Source organism: Electrona antarctica (genome assembly GCF_951216825.1).
Source record: "Electrona antarctica genome assembly, chromosome: 10".
Lineage (NCBI taxonomy): Eukaryota > Metazoa > Chordata > Actinopteri > Myctophiformes > Myctophidae > Electrona > Electrona antarctica.
The window spans coordinates 21,561,651-21,586,040 of record NC_136791.1 but is presented as its reverse complement, the minus strand read 5'-3'; the positions used below and the strand labels follow the sequence as shown (position 1 = coordinate 21,586,040).

The following is a 24,390-nucleotide window of genomic DNA, read 5'->3' as shown; positions in this document are numbered from 1 at the left end:
CATGCATGAATGCACAGACGCATCCAAAAACACATGCATGTGTGCACACACACACACACACACACACACACACACACACACACACACACACACACACACACACACACACACACACACACACACACACACACACACACACACACACACACAGTCAAGAGAAACGACAGCAGAGTACATAGAGGTTTGATTCTTCTGCTTATGGTAGAATGAAATTGACCCAAATAGTCTAGACGTGATGAGAGCACTAGCTGCAGGCTACAGGACTGCCTCCCCTCCCCTCCCCTCCCCTCCCCCGTAGCTCACAACGCCAGTAGAGCTGTCATTTCAGCTGGCCTTTAATTGTCATTAACGATTCATTTGTGTTCCGAGCATCTTTAAACATGGGAACACATGACATGTACACAGTACAAGAATTGCATTTCAGTTTGACTTTCAGGCGCTATAAACGACGTTTGTACAACATTTGCACGTGAAAGACATGAGACACAATGCCTTTGTGTACCTTTTGATTACAGGACACTGTGTGTGTGTGTGTGTGTGTGTGTGTGTGTGTGTGTGTGTGTGTGTGTGTGTGTGTGTGTGTGTGTGGTCTCACTATGCAAACATAGTGAAAACTGCTAGTCAAACCTGTGCATGCGTGAATCATTTGTGTGCACGTGTATACTGTATGTTTATGGTTGCTGTCACGATGAAACCTGTGTCATGCAAAAAATCACACCCGTGAAGTAAGTGGTGTGCAACTCCGTGTGGGGGTCCCCGGGGGGGGGGGGAGTTCCAGACCCACAGGAACGCACCCAGGGTGCCGGCCCGATTCCGGCGAGCCGCCCCGCGTCTGAAACGGTTGAGAAATGACAGAGTTACCGTGTGGGGTCCCTCTACTGTACTGTACTGTACTGTACTGTACTGTACTGTACTGTACTGTACTGTACTGTACTGTACTGTACTGTACTGTACTGTACTGTACTGTACGGGCACACACAAAATCACCATATATACGGTTAATATGTGCGTGTGTGTTTGTGTGTGTGTTAGGTTGCGCATAGGTGGTGAAAAACAACCATGCTGTTTTCGTGCTCAGACGCACCCACCCACCCAGCCAGCCAGCCAGCCAGCCAGCCACCCACACACATAGTCACTTAAGGAAGTGGTTGCACCACTTAAAAACTAGCAACAATATACAATCTACAGAAGCTGCCAACGGGCTGCATTGTGGCACCTTGCAGATTGGCCATTGTCACTATTTTAGAAAGAACTATAATTAGATGTTCAAAATAGGGACACCAGTTTGAAAGTATTTTAGTGTGTCTGCAGGATTTCTATATTGATCGGGCGGCAGTGGCTCTAGTGACCGGTAGAGCGGCCGGATGGGAACCGCAAAGTTCCCAGTTCGATCCCGGGCTCCCCCAGAGTTATTGGCAAAGTGTCCTTGAGCAAGACTCTGAACCCCTAATTGCTCCCAGCGAGCAGGTCGCGTGGTTTCCTCCGCCATCGGCGTATGAATGTGTGTGTGTGAATGGGTGAATGCACTGTGTGTAAACACACCACTTCACTCCACTCCTACACCAAAGCTTTACAAAGCTGCCGAGTGTCAATAGCATATTATGCACATAAATGGTCAATTGTTGTGTGACCTACTAAGTAGTATAGGTGTGTAAGACCGAATCCACAATTGGATGGGTGAGCTACTTTAACTTTAGTGGGTGGGCTAGATCAAATTAATGTAATGCGGCCTGGAGCGCGGCTGAGCGGACCTATAGCTTCCTATAGAGTCCCGAGCCCATCGGCCTTTGCCGCATGTCTTCCCCCAATCTCACTCCCCCTTTCCTGTCACACTACTGTACCCTATCAAATAAAGGCAAAAAAGCCATAAAAAATATCAAAACAATTATAATAATAATAATAATGTAATGTAAATCTGGTCCGTGAGACGGCTGCATGTTTTTTGCTTGTCATTTCTCAAGGGTGCTCGAGCACCCTCGAGAAATGACAAGGTACTCGCAGGAACGGCGCCTATTATGACCATAAGGGTCCATTTGGTTCCATTGTGTGTGCAGTGGACCGCCGGGGGTCCCATTTGGGACCCCCGGCGGTCCCCAGGACCACGCGTTGAGCACCAGTGAGTCATTCCACGCTGAAAAGCACCCAGCAAGGCGTTTTTTAGGTGAAGAGTGCATAGACTGCACACATGCTCCTCCTGTCAGCCGGCCCCTCCCCCCACTGCACACGCTTCGCCCTTCCCCCGCCTCCACCTCGCCCATCACCACACACGGGATTGGGGGGGGGCGTGCACCACCCCTCAAGGTTACCATGGTGACACTATTGTCTGGCGCGGTGACCTTTGACCTGCCGGGCCGCCTGACGGGAGTGTTGTCGGTGTTGTAATGAGGATTTACTACGGATCACCCATCAGGTCTGCTGGTTTTGGATGATGATGATGATGATGGCCAATCCATATCAAGCTTCTATAGCCTCTATTGTGATTTATAGACCATTATAACGAATAAGATCAATTACGAAAATGGCCGATCTAATTGCAGGTCGGCTACTTTATCTGTTTTTGTACACCACCATTGTGTTATATAACGTGGTTAATCGCGTCAATCATTTGAATTATCCATGTGTCGATTAAAAAAAAACCCTGCTTCTTGATTAATTGATTAACCTGCATGAGCATCATTAAGTCTGTTGTTGGTCACACTAAATATATTAGATAAATATATTGCTGTTGTTTTTTGTATTTTTATTGAATAGTACAGTGTGAGTGTGACAGGAAACGGAGAGAGATAGACGGGGAGTGACACGCAGCAAAGGCACGATTGAGCCTCTTAACCACTAGGCTATCGGATGCATTGGAATATTGGTTTTGATATTATTTTCAGTTAATGGCCCTGCTCTTTTTTTAATATATATTTTTGGGGCTTTTTCCCTTTATTGATAGATTAACCGTAGCTTGACAGGAAGGGGGAGAGATGGGGGGGGGGGGGGGGGGGGACCCGCAACTCGCTGTCATTCTGGATTACCAGCCTAGGTGCCTGGACCGCTCAACCGGCCCAGGCCAATGGCCCAGCTCTACTAGCAGGGTTAATAGAGCCCCCAGAGCAGCTGGCCCACGTTGAAGCCGCCTGGTCAAAGCTGGAACTGCAGGCGGGCGGTTTTGCTCGTGCATGTAGCACGAGCAACAGAGCCCGCAGCAGCTGGGGTTTAACACGCCGCGCTCGTTCATCAATCGATTCAGGCGCGTTCGGGGGAGTTAGCATGCCACCAAGATTTTCGCCACCAAATTTTGGTGTCCAAATCAAGAAAATGTGGAAGTAGAGCATTCTTCCGGGTCCTTCCAAAACGCCACTGAGCAACTTCCATTGAAATTAATAGCTGGAGCGAGGCAGTCCGCCCTCTAGTTTATAGATAACTGCATGGAGATAACCCATTAGACATGCTCCACTAGCAGGGCTTATATAGGCCTGTGGACACAATAATCTACATCCAGGTAATTAGGTTATACGGGCGGGCAGGTCCAGGTCAGTGTCCTTGTGGTTAGAGTGTCAGCCCTGGGATTGGCAGGTCGGGGTTCAATCCCCGGGTAGGGTCTCAAACCATTACTAGACTATAAAGATGGGACCAAATGCCTCCCTGCTTCGCCTTCAGCATCAAGGGGAGAACAGAGGGGGAAAGTCCCAGTTACGTATAGCGTAATGTCCAGGGAGTGTATTTTATTTTGTACATCAAGCTGCCTCATCATGCCACAGAAACAGGGGATAAGGTGTCTCTCCACCAAAGCGTTAAAGGGATCGTGACATTAAAAAAAAAGTTTTTGTAATTTTTCTTACTTCTTTTAGGTTTTCTGAGCTCAATTGCACCCAAAAAACCTGAACTTTTAACATTCAGTAGAATGTTAAAAGTGGTGGTCTGGGGTAACAGACTGTTACTGTGATGTAACAGTCCACAAAGCCCATATATGACATTACAATTTGCCAGCAGATGTCACTGTTGAGGCCTGTTTGCCTGTTTTTATTGCAGCTCAAAAGGCTTCAGAACACACAGAGAAAACCCCAGACCGCAGAAAATCCACTGAATGTTCAAAGTTCAGGTTGTGTGGGTGAAATTGAGGTTATAAAACCTAAAAGAAAAACGAAAAATAGAAATGAATGAAAATTAATGTCATGAAACTTTTAAAGTCGATTGTAGATGTTCATATATTTGCAGGTTGCTTATGTTTGGTCTTATTTCTGAAGTGTAGTTGCTTGTTTGGGCTTGCTTTCAAGATTATTTTTTGAAAATAGCTGATGTAATAATAGGGCTCAAGTGGTGAAACTGGTCGCTTCTTTTGGGCTTGTTTTCATAGACCCGGTCGCTTGTTTCACTCAAAGAGTCTCCGCATCCGCACCAACACAAAGCACTTTTCGCCAGCCCAGTGGTTAACGACAGGCCAAGCCTGTTCGGGCCCGACCAAACAAGTCCGGTTGGCGATCGACGTCCGACTAGAAGTCCTGACCAGGTCGATAGCGCCGTCCCGACGATAAGTTGTCGGCAGGAGACTATCCAACTCCCTCCCCCTCCCGAACGTGGCTTGTATTTTTTTTAGGGTGCGGCACAGGTTTTTCAACTGGCCCTAGCAGCCTAACGGTAAGGCAGACGGGAAATTAAGTGGATGTGTTGGATGCACCTCAAAGTGAACTTTACTCAGGTATCTAGTTTGTCGCTTCCTAGCCTGTGTTAGTAAAGAAAAAACAATGGCAAAGATTGGCGATCCAAAATCGGCTAAAATTGTCATTTTCTCTGGAACGGAAAATCCAATTTGATCAGGTCAAATCTTGTTGGAAGTGTGACTTTGAGGACATTCTGAATCCAAGGACCCCCATTGGCTCAGGGCTCCTGTGCACGTGCACACTTAGCACAAGAAATGGCACATATTCGGCATAATGAGTACTTTTACTTTTAGTACTTTCAGTACATTTTGATGCAAATACCTTTGTGCTTTTACTCGAGTACCTTTTGAATTTCGGACTTCTACTTGTAACAGAGTAGTTCTATATTGCAGTACTATTGATACTTTTACTTAAGTAAAAATGTTAGTACTTTTTTCTACCACTGCCTACTCCTACACATGGTGGGAGAAGGGACAGGTTTGAGTCTCTTGTCACTCTCTATCACTCTCTCTCGCATGCATGCATGCATGCATGCATACACACACACGCGCGCGCACACGCTCACGCTCTCGCTCTCGCTCTCTCTCAGTGAGGCAGGATATCCTGAACAAATAAGCCTCACTGACCTCTCCACGACCTCTCCTCTCCCCCTGTTGGCCCCTCCCGCTTCCCTCAAACGATTGACTTGCCTGACAGCCAATGGCACAGAGGCAGACAGCCTGACAGCCAATGGCACGGAGGCCGGGCACTCAGAGTCCATAACAGCAGCGTAAAGATGTGATGAATTTGAAGGTCGGACCTAAATGGTTACCAGATGATTTTATCTGTTGATGATGGCTGATAAACTGTGCGAAAGTATATAGGAAGATAACAATAGGGCTTTAATATTTTCCTGAAGGCTGTTTTCAGCAAAGACATTTGGTGTTGGGGGGGGGGGGGGTGGGGAAATCAATTACAGAGTCAACTGGTGAAACCATTTTAAGATATTTTGCCCTTATTGATAACGTAAGTGGTGGCGGTTCTGGACAACTGTGTGGGCCCGACCAACTCGACACCGGGCACTGCACTCCCTGCAGGGGTGTGGAACGCGTGCGTCGAATTTGAAGTCGGTGGGGCGAACGATTCTCGAGTTACGTGGATTAGGTATTATCATTCTAAACTATGTTCTACCAGTTGAAGAAAGTCTTTGCGTTCATGAAATATCAGAAACCCTATGGTTCTATGGAAGATTATATACATTTTTTTGTATTATAATATATTGTTTTACAATATATGTAAAGGTAAGAAGGGGGCCGGACAATATAAGCATTGCTTCTCTCTGTCCCTTCTTGAACAAAATAATGGTGTGATTGATATTGTGTTGATGTACTGTTATTTGTACTTTTTATGTTCAAAAATCAAATCAAGATGTTTAATCTGAACATACATTTACAATTTAATCAATGAATAAAAATGACTGAAATCGGTTGTGGTGACTGACAATGTTAATCCACGTTGTAAGTGTATAGTGTGTGTACAGCATATGCAGTGCAGGCCTTCTAATAGGCACACAATGGTAGATATAGTAATAAAGTCAATGATTACTTCAGAGCTAGCAAAACATTCATTTATTTTAACACGTAGGCATTTCAAAGTAACTCTTAAACAGAACCGTACCAGTGGACCTGTGTGCATGTCGCGCTTCAGTTGCAAAGTGTAAATCAGCAACAGGGCAGGCGTATTATTACTACAGCGACATATGCAATGCATATTATATTAAAATACATAATGCAGTGCATATGGGATTAAACCCCAGTATGAATCCCTCAAGCTGCGGCACATATTTCGGCATGTTGTTTCAATGCATTCTAACCCACATGATGTGTCTGAACGCTGGCCAACAGAACTGGAGAGCATCATGTCACAAAGAGAATATAGAGGTTTCTCCTTCATAAAAAGGCGCACTCATTAATGGTTAACTATAGATTAGATATGTGAAAAGAAGCTGCATGGACTCCTCATTACATTGATGGAAACATGAGGTTGTTCCGTCGCTCTCCCCAGGTTGGCAGAGTGAGTGTAGCGCCCAGCAGACAATTGACACTGGGTGAAAAAAGTGGGTTACAGGAATCGTGGGATAATAAAAATGTAAGAATAAAGTGAGGGACAGGTGAAAGTGACCGGGGCCGGGCGGGGTGGACCATCGAGGAAACACACAGGAAGGGACACGAAGTGAAGTGAGTAGGTGAGCACTTTGGAAAAACGAGACGTGAAACAATGAAAGAACGTCGTGAGACAATGTAAAACATAATATGCAGTAGCAAGCATGCAGGGCAGGATGTCACCACGGTATGATGCTGAGGACCACCTGGGACCAGTGTTGTTTTCGTCCACTAAAACTAAGACGAAAAATGTTCGTCGACTACCTTTTTTCACTGACTAAAACAAAATAAAAGAGAATCTATGATGACTAAAACTAAGACTAAATATATTGACAATTTCGTCAACAAATAAAAACTAGACTAAAATGTTAGGACGGGACTAGTGGACAAGAGATCCAGTTTTATGCTAGGTTGCATGCTGAAAATAGCAGATCTACAAGCTCGTAGATCTGCTATTTTCAGCATGCAAACAAAGTGTAAAATCTGCCATTACAACAACATCAAGGCCTGTCAAAACACATTTTAGTCGACTAAATCAACTGTAGATTTAGTCGACTAAAATCGTATAACATTTTGTCGACTAAAACTGGACTAACACTAAAACATTCTAGGTGACTAAAATGTGACTGAAACTAAATTAAAATTATTCAAAAGACTATGACTAAAACTAAAATCAAAATGTACTGACAAAAACAACACTGCCTGGAACCCCCTCAAAGACCCACTGGTGGTCCCCGGACCACTGGTTGAGAACCACTGAGAGAATGACGTGAAACAATGGAAAGCGTATTATATAGCAAGCAGGGCAGGATGTCACGTTATGATGCAGAACAATTGGCTTATGAATATGTCATTATATCCTTTACTGTATGCAAGGCTGTAAGCATGGTATATAGACATGACATATTATGTACATAATATCATTTATACAAGGTTGTAAGCGACTGTAGACATTTGGGGCGGTCCAAATGTCACGGTTGCTCGGTCAGAAGAGCGTTTGCCGCTTAATTGCAAGATTCTGCGTTTAAACTGCGTTTATACTAGCGCGGCTTGGATAACAAAGAAACGCGGTAATCTGGAAAATCATTTTAATGTGATTCACGCAGAGATATCAGAGATTTAGGAGTATGAGGGGGAACTTTTTTATTTATTTGGGGTTTCACAGCGTGAGATATACACGTATGGGAGGTGTAGCGCTGGAGTCATTTGTCAACTCTCTACAGTTACCTGAAATTATGTTAGATATCCACATATCAATTTAGAGTTGCTTTCTGGGGGGCTTGTAGATCGTAGATTTGCTATTTTAGAAAGAAAAATAAAGTTTTAAACCTATTTTGAGCTGAATGCATGAGCGAGCCCCCATCCCCCGGTGAGACGGGGCCATTGTGTGCCCTCGCTAAGATTTGACTGGCATTTCTTTGGTGGTTTTTGGGTGGAGTGGGGGGGGGGGGGGGGGGGGGGGGAATGGCAACTTGGGGATTTCTATTGACGCTGAGAACCCAAGTGGCACAACTTCAAAGCTCATCCAGCAGACTTAATGGCCGGTGGAACGGGCAGGGCACGGTACAATGGCACCGACAGAAAGGGGGCGGGCGGAGGCCTTAGTGGCATCAAAGCAGTGGTCCAAAGTTTTTAACTTTTTACTCCACTATAATTATTTATTTGACGTTACTACTAGTTATGTTACGGACGGAGTTAGATTATTATTGTTATGAAACACAAACTTTTATAGTTTGACTAGGCGCATCAAAAATAGCAACAATCCAACATTTTGGGAGCTTGTACATTTGCTATTGTTTTTCAAACACTGTCAAAGCTTTTCTTTTGTAAAGTACATTTTCATGCCAATACTCTCAAGTAAAATGTTTAGCATTTCTACATAGTGGTATTGCTACTTTTGCGCTCTTATCATCGTAGCACATATAGGGGTGGCAGTGGCTCAGGGGTAGAGTGACCGGATGGCAACCGCAAGGTTCCCAGTTCGAACCCAGGCTCCCCTAGAGTTGGTGTCGAAGTGTCCTTGAGCAAGACTCTGAACCCCTAATTGCTCCCGATGTGCAGGTTGGTACCTTGCATCGGTGTATGAATGTGTGTAGGACAAAAATACCCGATTTGCTCGTCTACGTATGACGTAAATATACACTATAGCTGAATATAGGAGGTGCTAGTGCCCCTCAAATAATTGGATTACTTCCCCCACTGCTGGGGCTGGACTGGGGCGGGGGGCACATTTAAGTGGCATCAAAGTTGAACTCTACTTTAATGTCTGGTGGCCAGCGCCCCAATGACTGCTGCTCCACATCAAATAAAAGCAGACATTTCCTCTTTATCCCTGGAGGGCGTCAGTGAGCCTGGGCCTGCAACGGGCCAGTACTCCACAAAAACCTGTAGCTATTTACTACTTCACTGTACAGTCCAGTCCGCTCTGCTCCGCTCCGCTCCGCAGGGCGCTGCGTGATAAGAGCAGCCTGGCCTGTTCCAAGTTAACAAAGAGCAAGCATAGCCCTGTTGAGAGGCCAGCCTACGCTATAAAACATTGTGTTTTTATGTGCTCAGAGAGAGACAGAGAGAGATGTAGAGAGAGACAGATGTAGAGAGAGATGGAGAGATGTGGGGGGGACGGACAGAGATGTAGAGAGTGAGACAGAGATGTAGAGAGAGAGAGTGAGACAGAGATATGTCGAGAGTGAGACAGAGATATGTCGAGAGAGAGACAGAGATATGGAGTGAGAGAGACAAAGAGATGGGGAGTGAGAGAGACCAAGAGACGGAGAGAGAGAGAGAGAGAGAGTGAGAGAGAGAGAGAGAGAGAGAGAGGGAGAGATGGGGAGAGACAGAGATGTGGAGAGAGAGAGAGAGAGAGACACAGAGAGAGATGTAGAGAGAGAGACAGGGGTTAGAGTAGGCAGAGCATAGGGAGGAGGCTACTGTAGATCACGATGCTGGCTGCTGCTCAGTCACAGTGCGTAGGCCGTGGCATCACGCACCACACTTGATGACATTTCACCATTTCCACGCCTTCCTCCTCGCTATCTCTGCCTCGTCTCTCTGTCCCACACGATCGTGAGTGGCCTGTGTGACGAGGAAGGAAAGAAAGAAAGGAAGAAGCCTGTCACAATTATTACTGTACATAATACATAATCGTCTAATCGCAATGTTTTGAGATGAATGTGTTGTAAGCTTGCGGATCAACTATTTATGCTATTTTGTAAAAGTTTTTGAACTTTAAAAAAATATATATATTAAATGTGTCTGTGATTTCTTTGTATATTTAAGTTATTTGTCAAATCTGCCCTGTGCAATTTGTGATTATGAAGCCTAAAAGTCAAACAGAAATAGAAATTGTAACGTTCCGATGCAAAAAACACAATTCAATCGTTAATCAATTAACAATTAATTGAGTACTTAAATGTGTAATCGTGACAGCACTAGTCATCAGTAAGTTCACCTTTAGAAACGATTACATTACTGTAGGTTTTGTCTCGTATACCGTATACATCAGCCATTCTCAAACATTTCATCCACATCTTCATGTGGAGTAGAACATTCCACTCCATTTGCTCCTCCATGTCCCCTTTCTCTTGCTGCTACCTGGAGCGCTGTAGGCTGCTAATGCACCACCGCTGTGCGTGCGTGCGTGCGTGCGTGCGTGCGTGCGTACGTGCGTGCGTGCGTGCGTGCGTGCGTGCGTGCGCTTTGCGGCACATGCAGTCATATGGCCAACATGCCAAGTCAGCATTTCTGGATAACATTAGCGCACACTTGAAGCAAAGCCCTTTGCTGTCTTACCCAGAATGACTCGCTGGCTCCTAGGCACTGTGCTGTGTGCGTGCGCGTGTGTGTGTGTGTGTGTGCGTTTGTCTTTGTCTTTGTAGAGGTCAATCTTGACACTAACTGATGGACTCGTTCGCCTTGATCGGCCCCTCCCCCTGGCCCAACACATGATCTGTTTATCTGTGTATTGGTCAGATCTGTAGGAAAAATCACACCTGTTTGAACTGAGCGGTGCAACTAAACATTTATTGTTACAGTTACTGTACTGTACTGTAGCCTACTGTATTGTAGTGTACTGTGCTCTATACTGTACTTTTCTTTTCTTTTTGGAAAAAAAATCTTGAAATGACAGAGTTACCGTGTGGGGGTCCCTGGGGGTCCCCGGAACATCCAACAGCCTTTGCGCGTCCGAAATGATCGAAAAAATTACAGAGTTACCGTGTGGGGGTCCCCGGAACATCCAGACCCCCAGGAACACGCCCAGGAGGCCGGCCCGGTTCCGGCGAGCCTTCCCGCGTCCGAAACGGTCGAGAAATGACAGAGTTACCTTGTTGCAGCTTTGTATGAATAGCCAGTCCTTTTATTTGTGAAATAAATTAGTTCTCAACCTCACCGACCTGAAAAGGCTCCTCCCAGCGATGACTGTATGCTGCACACATACATGCGCGCACGTGTGTGGAGTATATTATATAGGACAAGGTGCAAAAGGAAAACAGGGCATACTGGCTGCATATAGGGCTCTATTTTTGCCAGTGCTATACCCCTTATCCCTAAACTACTTTGCCTTTTTTTGTATTTTGAAAAACATTTTTGAATAGTTAATAATAGCCGATCTACATCGTCACGTTGTGATCTTGTAGATTGGCTATTTTTAACCCAGTCAGGACAGGAACCCCTTTTGGTGTTTTAAGGATTATACTTTAGCTATTGAAAAATAGCAGATCTACAAGCTCATAGTGCGAGTGTTTTTTTACACCACTGAAAATAACTGATCCACAAGCTCAGTGCATGCCGCACTGCGACGCCCTGCGAGCACCGAGGCTTCAGGAGAAAGTTGTGTGTAGCGTGAAGGACCCCTAGGGACCCCCGGGGGGGACGCATGCACGGCTGAACATGAGCCCTGCACACCGACACTCCTTCTCAGGTAACTGACTTTATAATGGAAAACCTGCTCGATCAGTGTGTGTGTGTGTGTGTGTGTGTGTGTGTGTGTGTGTGCGCTTCAGGAGTTAAGTTATGCTTTTGTTGCTAGGTAGATCCACTATTTGCCAGCCAAACTTGCCAGCCATCCTGTGCAAGCGTGAGTGTGCGTGCGCACGTGCGAGCATCATTGCTTGCGTGCATAATGTGTGTGTGTGCGCGTGCTGGCAGAATGGGGCCAGCTCCAAGCATGGAGTCATTTTTCCCATGGTTGTCACCACTTTACCTTCCCCCCCACTAGCTGGGACAGAACACAGAATATTTTCCACCTCTGACGCTCCCAATGTCCACCTCCTCCATATAGACGCATTGGCGAGCTTGTAGATCGGCTGTATCGGCCGTAAATGGTAAATGGTGCATTTATATAGTAGCTCTTTTATCCAAGGCACTTTACATAGATTCATTGCGCATTACATTCACCCATTCACACACACATTCATACACCGATGGCAGAGGAAACCATGCAAGGCACCAACCAGCGCATCGGGGAGCCATTCGGGGTCCGGAGTACACTTCGACACTGACTCTGGGAGAGCCCGGGATCGAACTGGGAATATTTGTCTCTGCGATATAGTGGAGTAGAAGTAAAAGTACTGAAAATTGGAAATACTCCAGTAAAGTAAAAGTATCTCAAATTTGTATTTTAAGTACAGTAGTTGAGTAAATGTACTTTCCACCACTGCCGACTATCAACCATTTAGCCGGCCCGGGGACCGCCTGAGACCCTCTCAAGGACCCCTGCCCCTACCCTGGACCCCACTTTGAGAACCCCTGCTACAGAGGATCCAGTATCCTCCCCATCGCCATGCAGGCCCACCGACATGAGGGACTGAAGGTTCTCCACGCCAACGACAGACACGTTTATATCATCATCGCCATGGTAACAGTAACCACAGCTGTTGCATTTGGCCCAGCTGCCTGCAGGCAGCACGTTGGAGCGGACTGCACTGCAGCTCCAGATGTGCTCACCGATGAAGGACTCAGATATTTAGTGTGGTTGCCTATAGGAAAGCAGACTATTGTTGTTGCACTGCAATCATTTCAAAACGTTTAAATCGGGCAATAACTCTCTACTAGAAGCTCGACCGGCCTGCGGCCGTTCTCGCTCTAGTGACACGAAAAACATAAAATAATAATGTTACCGTAGGTGCGCGTCGCTGTTTGATGACGTTGTGTAGAGTGGTCCTAATGGGTAAAAGAGGTGGCTGAAATGTGCCTGAATAATGTGTTTTATATTAACTGTCTTCACAATTATGTGAAGACATTGAGGGCGGGATAATAAGCCTAGAACCTTGGCAGAGTACTTGAGTCTGTGGAAGTGTGGAGGCAAGTGGAGCTGTGCTGGTAAGCTCGATCCTATCAACCAGACACCACGTCGACCCTATTCTGTTTCTGCTAGTGGGATTCTCCCCTCGGATTGGCCAGCGATTCGGAACACTTCCCAAAGCTTTTGTGTGCTTTGCCCTCATCTGATTGGACAGTAAACGGTGACACTCTGTAGCCTGTAGCCTGTAGCCTTTTGAGCGGTGCCTAACCGCTCCAATGACTGGCCACACGTGTATGTCTGTATATATGTCTGTCTGTTTGTAGTACGGCCTCAACAGCTGCAATAAGCTGCGTTATTGAATCATTGAATGAAAACACACGTCCCTGCGTCTGGTGGCTGATACTATCATACTACTCCTCTAATGCGTGAGAGGGCCGTGTTTGTTCAATAACTTTTGATATTTTCTTTATATACTGTAGGGCGGCCGTGGCTCAGGGGTAGAGTGCCTGGATGGGAACCGCACGTTTGCGAGTTCGAACCCGGGCTCCCCCAGAGTTACTGTCGAAGTGTCCTTGAGCAAGACACTGAACCCCTAATTGCTCCTGATGTGCTAGTTGGTGCCTTGCATGGTTTCCGCTGCCATCGGTGTATGAATGTGTGTGTGAATGGGTGAATGTAATGCACAATCTATGTAAAGCGCCTTGGATAAAGGCGCTATATAAATGCACCATTTACCATTTACCATTTAGGTTGTTTTCATTATTATTTTATTGTGAAAAAGATCAATCTACAAACTGAGTTTGTAGATTAGCTCCTCCCCCCCAAATAGCTGAAATAGGGCTTAAGTGGTTAATGCATGTTTTGTATTGATACTCAAAATCTGTAAAGTAACTTAAAACGAATTGCATTGGGATAAAAAGTAAAACATATGCCTCTGAAATTGGAATGGAGTAGAAGTATAAGATAACACAAATTGAAATACATTATAATAGTAAAGAAAAAGCCCCTAAAATGTGTACAGGACAGGAACCCCTTTTGGTGTTTTAAGCATTATGTTATAATTTAGCTGTTGAAAAATAGCAGATCTACAAGCTCATAGCGCGGCACCAAGCCCTATGAGCTTGTAGATCTGCTATTTTTGAAAAATCGTGAAAATGTGTCGCAAATCTTTGAATATATATTCTTTCAGAGCGAACGTTTTTAACTCAAATATTTGCTTCTGGGCGGGGTCCCTGGAACAACATATTGTCAGATGGGGGTCGGCGGCCAATTACATATCACTTTTGGGGTCCTTGAGATGAATTATTTGAGAACCACTGACATAGGTTTTTCAGAAAACTGTCATGATTTAGAAGACATATCGTAGAATCTGGTGTACAGTACTTAGTGCAGTGCTCACTTCCACCAGTGCCAGCAAGTGCATTTGTCCGCTGGCTGCGGACCTGCGGTGCATCTGGAACGGGGCCGCGCTCGATCGCTGCATCTCCAGATGTGACCCAAACTTTATGGCTCCGCTAAAGGAGACGTTTCTTTAGCTCCTTTTCTTTCTTTTTTTGTTTTACTGAGCGAGCTCGCTCTCACAGAGAGCTGCATGATTAATGTCAGCATTACTGGAGCCTAACGAGGGCTGGACAGCTCGTTAGGCCGTAAGCATATGGGACATTTTAAGAGCTGCCAATTAGGGGCTGCAGCGTGGAACAGTGACGGTGTGGACGCTAGGCTATTTCAGGATTAAGGAGGGGAGCGTTTGTGTGGAGGATTGAGAGACAGACTGACGTTATGAGACACGATTCAGTTCACAACGGTTTATACACGTATGGAAATGATTCCGCTCACATTGGTTTCTAAACTAACGGAAAAGACTCAGTTTATACTTATTTGGTTTATATATTGGTTTATACTTGTAACAATCACCCTTTGTGCATTAAGGCAAATCACTACTAAGGAAAAAATAAGCGGGATCGTAGGGTTATAGTTTATATTATTTATATAGAGTTGCCACAAAAGTAATTGACAAAATGAACTGTGTTCGATTGAACCAATGCACTTGGCAAAGTGCGTCTGTCCCTGTCGCTCTCCCTATAAGACGAAAGAAAAGAAAATAAACAGGCAAACAGACTGAAATCAACAAACAATATTCTCTTTCAAAACCCCTCCCGCCCCAAACAAGTCCCGACACTCTCTGCAACGCTTTGCGTCACAAGGTCTACCACAAACAAAACAACAAACAACCCCCCCAAAGTCAACGATGCAAAACCGCGCTTAGTATTTAATAAATAATAAAGTCTGCGTCCTCTTCTTTAACTGAACGCAGCGCGCCCGCGATAATCTTTAGCAGTTCGTTATCCAAGTTATCCAAAGAAGGTAGAGCTCTTCCGCTCTAAACGGCCAAACAAAAAGTACAAATGGGGTACCCCTTAAAGTTTATAATCCAACAGAAGGCTTTTGGTTCGATCTCACCGGTATGTAGACGGTGTAGACTCCATTGGCAGCAAACACCGAGCGGACTCTAATCCCAACGCCGATCACCCGACGGCGGCGGCAATCAGGCGGTTGCTTAATTCCCCCGACGGTCCCGACAGTTCTTCATTAAAGGCCGCAGATAACGCGATTCAACTTTGTTAATAATCCGACTGTTATCTGGCGCTCCTCTTCTCCCGTGTAGGCCTACACACTGTTTCAGATTTCCCCCCTTTCCCCGTGAGTCACTTCCTCTACATATAACCTAGGGTGGGTGGCGACATCAGTCCCTGTCACCTGTCAATCACCCCCAGGCTGCACAGATCCGTTACTTTTCTCATAGGAAAGTGTACTATTTTACAAATAGTCAGCATCACATGTTACGTTTTCATTTCATAAAAACAATAACATGCACAGGGAAAACAAAGCAGAAAAACATTACAATGTGCTATTGTCACATACTTATTATGAGTCTACTTGCCAGCCCATAGAGCCCCATTTTGAACCCGGACATGTTGAGTACCCTAAAGTTTTATGTTAGAAATGTCGAGTATGGGTCCCCAGCATTTAGAAACTGCCGGATGCTAACTTGGGCAATTTTCATAATATTGGGTATGTGACCATACCATTAACAATCTATATACAGTATGGCAAAAATGTAAAAATGCCAAAATGCTTTAAGTAGCATGTGACGTGTCAAACTAGTGGGTTTTCATGATTCTGAACCCATTCCAAGCATTAGTTTTGCACAAAAAACACTCGTTGGGCTAAAAACCTCCATAGCACACCCGAATGTGCCAAAATGTGCTGACCTCATCACATTTGTGATGACGGCTATGGCTGTTTTAGCCCAAAGAGTGTTTTTTTGTGCAAAACTAATGCTTGGAATGGTGTGTGTGTGTGTGTGAGAGAGAGAGAGGGAGAGACAGAAACACACACACACACACACGCACACGCACACGCACACGCACACACACACACACACACACACACACACACACACACACACACACACACACACACACACACACACACACACACACACACACACAGTACTGTCTGCAGGCTTTTGCTGCCCAACCTGTTCAACAGTCAGTGTGGTTTACACAGCAAACTGCTGACAACATGAGACATCAGCCACAAGCAGCGACACCTTCACATCCTGTTCGTACTGTATGTAGGGACACTCAACTGTTTACCATAGAATACATATTGTCATGTGGAAGATTGTTTAGCTATTTTTTGATTTATTAGCTTTATTTTATATATTTTTTTCTTTATATTACATGGTATAGTGTAGCTAGACGGTCGGTGCATGGTTCTCAAACATTTCATTGTCTCCCATCACAGATATAGCTTCCAATTTGTTACACTCTCAGAGTTGCATTTAGAAGCCCCTGTAGGAACCCTGAGGGTCTTTCTGGATTTTTCTCTATCTCTTTTTTTTCTCTACCCGAACACCTGCCTGTAGGAAAAATCAGGGATGTGGGCAGGGAAACAAAACAAACCTACCTTCTATGATGTCACTGAGCATCATAAAGGTACTGAAAGACCCATCCACGTCAGACATCAGCAACATTATGAAAATTGCAAAAATATAATCGAACACTAAAAAGAGTGTTCTAGGGTTCTAGTGTATTTGCCCTTGTGGAAATGCAGTTTCCACACAGAGATCCCAGACTAATATCTGGCAGTGGTATTAGTCTGGCCATGCCAGGCTAGTCCTAACTGGCAGTAGAGGCAGAGGAGAAACCTCACTCCCACAGAGGAGAACATCAATCAGGTTACACCTGTTTTCATCCATACAAACGACAAACTATAGTATACACCTTGGCTGTTTTGAATAATTGGCTTTTTGCAACAAGTTCCACAGTAGCATTTAACCCATTTAGACCTGAGACCAGATTCTAAAAATGTCTTCCAAATCATGACAGTTTTCTGAAAAAGTTTTCAAACTATTTCATGTCAAGGACACCAAAATGATATCTAATTGGCCACCGACCCCCATCTGAAAATATGTATGGTAGGCATGTGTTCCAGAGACCTCCCAGAAGCAAATATTTGAGTTAAAAGCGTTCGCTCTGAAAGAATATATTCAAAGATTTGTGCCACACTTTCACGATCTTTCGCTCTATGAGCTTGTAGATCTGCTATTTTTCAACAGCTAAAGTATAACATAATGCTTAAAACACCAAAAGGGGTTTCCGTCCAGAATGGGTTAAAACACTAAAGTGAGAATATGTATACACTTGAGTGTTTGAGTTGAGCGAATGAGTTGCAATCTAGAATAATGATTCAGTGCATGCAAATGAATCCAATGTGAGCGAAAGCCTCTGCTGAACTTGGAATGAACGCGCCCTGTCTAGTCTACAGCCTCTAACCAATCATAAATATAGTGGTTGTCAATGTTGGGCGGAGACCTTTTATGTCAAAAAATGTTACTTTTCAGGAATTGGGGTAAAAAACAAGCCGTGTTCCAAAGGATCCAGTGTGGTTATTATTTGGTCCCACGCTCTTGCTGTTAATACGTAAAGCCTACAGTCCCACAGTCTTAACCACTTCCACTGTCACTTTAAAATGTAAAAAGAAAAAAGGGAAATGATCCCTATTCTGTCTGAATAGAGCACTGAAGTCTGGCGTCAATATCGTTAGAGGGCGCTAAGTCCACGGGTTCATGTACTTTTTATTATCATCCCGTTTCACTCATATGGATATGAAGAGTCAACTGACTGTGAGAAAACACTAGTGTTACTGCTGCCGAATTAGTTGCATTTTCACTAGAAACAGACTGTATCATATATGAGTTACTGACTGTCGTAATGATACAGAGACACCTCCTTGACAATATCACCAGGACAGTTTGTTTATTTTTGGACCACAATTATTAAATGAGACGATTTTAAGATGACCCCATGTTATTCTCCATAGAGAAATTACTTTCCGTGAACCAGGGGATGAGCGAGTGACGTCAGGACTTACTATGTACTATATTGTACATTATGGTGTTTAAAGGGCCATTTCACCGCTGGAAGAAACTGCAATCACTCAATGTTAATAGTATTTGTAGTAGATAACAGTAGCACAATTTGAAATTTGCACCCTATGGCCAGAAACATAATAGTAGTCTGTGGGTTTGACTATAGGGTTTGACTGGATTACTGAATTCCTACAATGACCATAATGCTTTGGTGCACTTGTGGTTGGGAGACACCTTAAGGCCTATTCATAGTCCAGTTTTTGGTGACCACATTTTCAAGACAAACTCTGGTCATGAACATGGCGTCAAGACACATATTACACGTATTACACAATCCCCAGGAAAGTGTTTCTTGTGTCCTGAACATCATTAAAATAAGATCTGGTTGCCAAAGGGGTGAAGTGGCCCATTGCACATTTACACTGATATACATACAAACGCTGCATATCTATTGCTGTTAGCGGTGTTCTAGACAGACAGTTACTGACATGTTTGGAATCAGGGATGAGGATAACAGGGAGCTCAGCAGCAACCGGTTAGCCAACCCCATTATCAGTTCATTAACGGTTGAAAAGGCTGAAATACTCTTATGATCCACATACCAAACCTGAAATGAACAGTGATTCATTCACTCACTGCTTTGAAAATCCATTTCAAAGCAATTAGCCCTTCACTAAGTCCCTCCCCAACCCAGCCTTGTCCAATAGGGTCAGTGCATAGGGAGGAGTTATACTCAGAACGGGTTATTCTGGTTGCCATTTTTCTGCCTACCAGTAGGCTACAGTAGTAGGCTGCTAGGCTATATTTTCCAGCCTCACTGTGGATACATATACCATTGTAGATATACAATTAAATAAACACTGTATGGTTTGGGTGTCAGATGACAAAATAACATAACCTTGATCCACAACAGTAATGGGTCTGCCCCGTCTGTTTTTAAACTAACTTGTCCATTCCACCGCGGGCCGTCAGAATTATGCTTCCATTGTAGCCTTGCAGTGCGTTGACTGTCGGCGATATCAAATAATTCAATACACGCTGTATGGTTTCTTTGATTTGGGTGTCAGCTGACAAAATAACATAACATTCAGCAACATTCCCAAACAAATGTATGCTCTGCTCTACCTGTCCTCAAATGAGCATGACAGTGTAATCAAAACAATAATGGTCAGATCGCATACAGACAGATTATTTATTTACTGCGGAGAGAACACATGTTTGACTGATCACTCGTCACTCTCGTGGTGTTTTTCCCCCTCTCCCTGGTTCCATAAGGATATGTCCACATGTCTTCTCGTCAAGTAAGATGTAAACATTGAGAACTGTTTTGACGTGAGGGGAGGGGAGGCGGCTATCAGATCAGAATACCCAAACATTTCCGCAAATAATAATACCACTGTCGATCCAGAGCCATAGAGTAGAAGAGTTGTGACATGTCAAAGATAGTAGAGAGATGGAAGATGGTGTACTGCAGTGACAGTGTACACACCAGCGTCACTGACAAGCAAACGTACGAACTACAGACTGGCAGCCAAGTAGCCTAGCATCCTACTAGCCTACATGTAGGCAGAAAGATAAAATAATATAAAATAAGCCAAAATCCTACCGAACGCATCACTATGCCCTCCCCCTATAGGCACGTTAGCAGCGAAGAAAGCTTGACCTGTATAGCAACCGCTTTTTGGGGTGGGATTTAGTGAAGGGCTAATTGGTTTATGCGATGCAGTTATTTGTCTGTTTTTCCCAATAGTTTCCATATTGAACTGTCAGCATTAAGTGCAGTGAAATGTGTAGTTTTATCAATGTATTTTATGGATAAGTGCAGTGAAATGTGTAGTTTTATCAATATATTTTATGGATAAGTGCAGTGAAATGTGTAGTTTTATCAATGTATTTTATGGATAAGTGCAGTGAAATGTGTAGTTTTATCAATGTATTTTATGGATAAGTGCAGTGAAATGTGTAGTTTTATCAATATATTTTATGGATAAGTGCAGTGAAATGTGTAGTTTTATCAATGTATTTTATGGATAAGTGCAGTGAAATGTGTAGTTTTATCAATATATTTTATGGATAAGTGCAGTGAAATGTGTAGTTTTATCAATGTATTTTATGGATAAGTGCAGTGAAATGTGTAGTTGTATCAATGTATTTTATGGATAAGTGCAGTGAAATGTGTAGTTTTATCAATATATTTTATGGATAAGTGCAGTGAAATGTGTAGTTTTATCAATGTATTTTATGGATAAGTGCAGTGAAATGTGTAGTTTTATCAATATATTTTATGGATAAGTGCAGTGAAATGTGTTCATGTCTAGGAACAGCTTCTTTGCTTCAGCGTTTACGGCAGTGGCCGAGGACCCCCAAATTGATATGTATTTGGTCACAGAGCCTCATCTAAAAAGAGCTTGTGCCATTCATGCACTCAACAAGATTTGTGTTGTTAAAAACATCACTAGATGCTAACAGTTTGCTAAGTTCTGAACCAGTTGCTATGTTATTTCTTTTTTTTACAGCCAAAGTATAAAATAGTTAAAGTGGTTAAACGCATTTTGACACATTAATCAATTTGGCTGGGGTGGTGGGACCCCCTGGAACTCCTTCAAGGACCCGTGGGGGTCCCATTGACCCATTTAGACCTGAAGTCGATTCTACAAATGTTTCTATGTCAGTGGTGCTCAATCTTTTTCATGTCAAGGACCCACAGAATTATCTGTATTTGGCCACAAACCCCCATCTGAAAATATTTTGTTCCAGGGACCCCCCCCCCCCCCCCCCCCCCCCCCCTAGAAGATGATATAAGTTCAAAACGTTTGCTGTGAAAGCATATAATATTCAAAGATTTGCGCCAGGTTTTCACGATGTTTCGAAAATAGCGCTACGACCTTGTAGATCTGCTATTTTTCAATCGCTAAAGTATAACATAATGCTTAAAACAACCAAAAGGGGTTCCCGTCCTGAATGGGTTAAGAAACAGTGGTACAGTAAAAACGACTGTATATCTGTCTGAGATGTTGTGACGACGTGTTTTGTTTTGTTTTGCTTTTTTTGGCCTGATGTCTGACAAATGTCAGCTGTAACTCTACACTGATCTCTGTTGTATTGTTGTGCCTGGATTAAGCTGCATGCGCTCTCTGCGTGCGTGCGTGTGCGCGTGCGTGCACTCACACATGCACACGCACACACACACACACACACACACACACACACACACACACACACACACACACACACACACACACACACACACACACACACACACACACACACACACACACACACTGTGAACCTGTGTATGTGTGTTGTATGCATGCCCGTGTGTATGCATGTCTGGCTGCGCACTGTACGTGTGAACTTCACGCAATACGGTAGACACACACACACACACACACACACACACACACACACACACACACACACACACACACACACACACACACACACACACACACGTGCACCCCCATGCATCCATGCAGCTGATGTTGGTTAGCGGAGGCTTGTAGAGGGCTTGGCTCAGACAGCCTTCATTTGTTCCCTGTGTCCTGAGGTGACCTCAGCCTCTCCACCACTAGTATACACACATGGTTGTCTTTAAATGGGACGAGAGAAGCTCTGTCTGTCTGTCCGTCTATCCGTCCCTCCGTCCGTCCGTCTGTCCTCATATCTGGCCACAACCATTCCCAGGGGGAATCATTCAGAAAGAAACATCGGGAGAGAGGGAGAGAGAGGGGTGGGCGGGGAGAGAGATAGAGAGAGAGGAAATTAGGTCGCCTGGAGAATGAGACAGGAATGAGGAAATGACAGAACACCATCATGGAACTGATATTGTACTGTACTAGAATCTGGCGCGCCTGTGGCGCGCTCACGTCTTAGCACCACGCGTCTGTGTTGTTGTTGTTGTTGTTTCTCCATGAATATCGTGTGTGTCCGAGTGAGACACACACACAAAAGCGTAACATTTTGAACGAAGGCAGACAGCGATGTGTCTTTGGCTACACTGACTGGTTTGGTTGAGACTGAGAAGTGTAACAAAGTGTTTGATGATGTTTCATCTCAGTTTGTAGGAAAAGGAAAAGGATGGATTTGCCCAAACACATGAACGCGCTGGCTGTTGACTATCATTGCGCCATTTGCACGCGTTCACATATGAAACATATAGCGTTCACGTTTCATGGGTCCAATAACATGAACGTGCGCAATGATAGTCAACAGACCAGCGCTGGCTCGAGCTGCACTACCAAATTCGGCCACTATGTCCATTTCGTCTCAGGGTTTCCTCCGGGTGCCGTCTCTATTAATATATACTCTAAGGTTCATTCACACGCATGCAGACACAAAGACGCAAAGACGCGTTATGAGTTGATTTGGAGCAGCTACAAACATGCATCATTGCGCAGCGCCTTTGCAACGTCACGTCGCTGGCTTCCATTGACAATGAATGGTATAGACTGCATCTTTTACCTCTGCCCGTATGTGCGTGCACCTAAACAGTCTCCTCCGAGGTCTGTGTGACTTATGGCCACCTGAACCAGCACAGAAAGTTGTGCGCACCATGGGGACAAACACATTTGCATTGTGGGTGTGGAATTCTCTCAATCGTAATAGACGCTCTGTCCGAATGTCCTCCCACCATACACCCATGCACGCATGTGCACACACACACACACACAGTGTTGCTCACCCACACGCGCGCGCACACACACGCATGCACACGCATACGCACACATACACACACATGCACACACACACACACACACACACACACACACACACACACACACACACACACACACACACGCACACACACACATACACGTGTGTTAGTACTTTTTCCACCAATGTCAATCTGGCATAACTCTAACCCCGACCTCTAAACCTGACTCTATTTTCGTCCGTGCTAAACCTAAACTTTTTTTTTGTTTTACTATTTTGAATAGAATATTTTTTTAATAGTTCAACCAGCCCATACATCGACACGTTGTGAGCTTGTAGATTGTCTGTTTGAACTATTCAAAAATGTTTTCAACATAGCAAAAAAGAAAGAAGGCAACGCGGTTTAGGGATAAGGGGTTTAGCATGGATGAAAATAGAGCCCAGTATGTCCAGTCCTGGCCCTAAACCCCAGCCTGAATCTTTTCATAGAGTTGTAAACCTATAACTCCAAAGAATTTACAACCAGTTTTGGTTGTAGTGGTTTGGTACAACCAGTTGTGTTCTTGTGAGGACTGCTGGGAAATTGTCCTCACAATGTCTATTGTTCAAAGTTTTACTGTACTTGTGGGGACATTAAGGCAAGCATAGTAACACAAGTACACGCACGCACGCACGCACGCACGCACGCACGCACGCACGCACGCACGCACGCACACACACACACACACACACACACACACACACACACACACGGTCCCGGGGGCTCCTGTCATGGCCCGCTGCCATGAAGGAAGCCACTTCTGTGGCTGAGATCAGAGGGAAGGACGGACGCGGCGTCCAAGGTTAGGTTTGTGTGTCCCGAGACAATATAGAAAGGAGTGCTTGATAAAAGGACTACTCTCGTCCATAGCCCTAATGCCCTTTGCTGCCGTTGCATTAAGGCTATGGGACCGTTCTCTTTCCATGAAACGTACTGTAGACCAGCCTCTCCTCTATTACGAAAATAAAAAGAACATTTCACCTACTCACCAATACAAAGGCGGCTTGTGTAATTAGAAAGACTACTTTCCTTAGTGGACGCACTCTGAGCCTCCCCACCACACATATAAAATGCACTTTTTGGCCAGAAACGGATTTTATTTCACAGGAAGGAAAAATCTTGTCTATGAGATTTTCTCTTGGCAATATCGACAGAGGGCGCAGTGGAGTAACTAAAAGTATTTTTTTTCCCGGTGAAAATAAAATGCACTTTTTGGCCAGAAAGGGATGTGT

At 44.4% G+C, this 24,390-nt stretch overlaps 1 protein-coding gene across 1 annotated transcript in view; it reads left to right on the top strand.

Moving 5' to 3' along the window:
* LOC306931433 (uncharacterized protein) overlaps positions 1-13,387 on the top strand; it is a gene marked incomplete at its 3' end in the record, with an annotated part of 26,929 nt that extends 13,542 nt beyond the window's left edge. Inside the window, exon 9 of the mRNA XM_079512834.1 lies at positions 13,352-13,387. Within this exon, the coding sequence (XP_079368960.1) occupies positions 13,352-13,387 (36 nt within the window). The remainder of the gene's footprint in view (positions 1-13,351) is intronic.
* Positions 13,388-24,390: the final 11,003 nt, after the last annotated feature.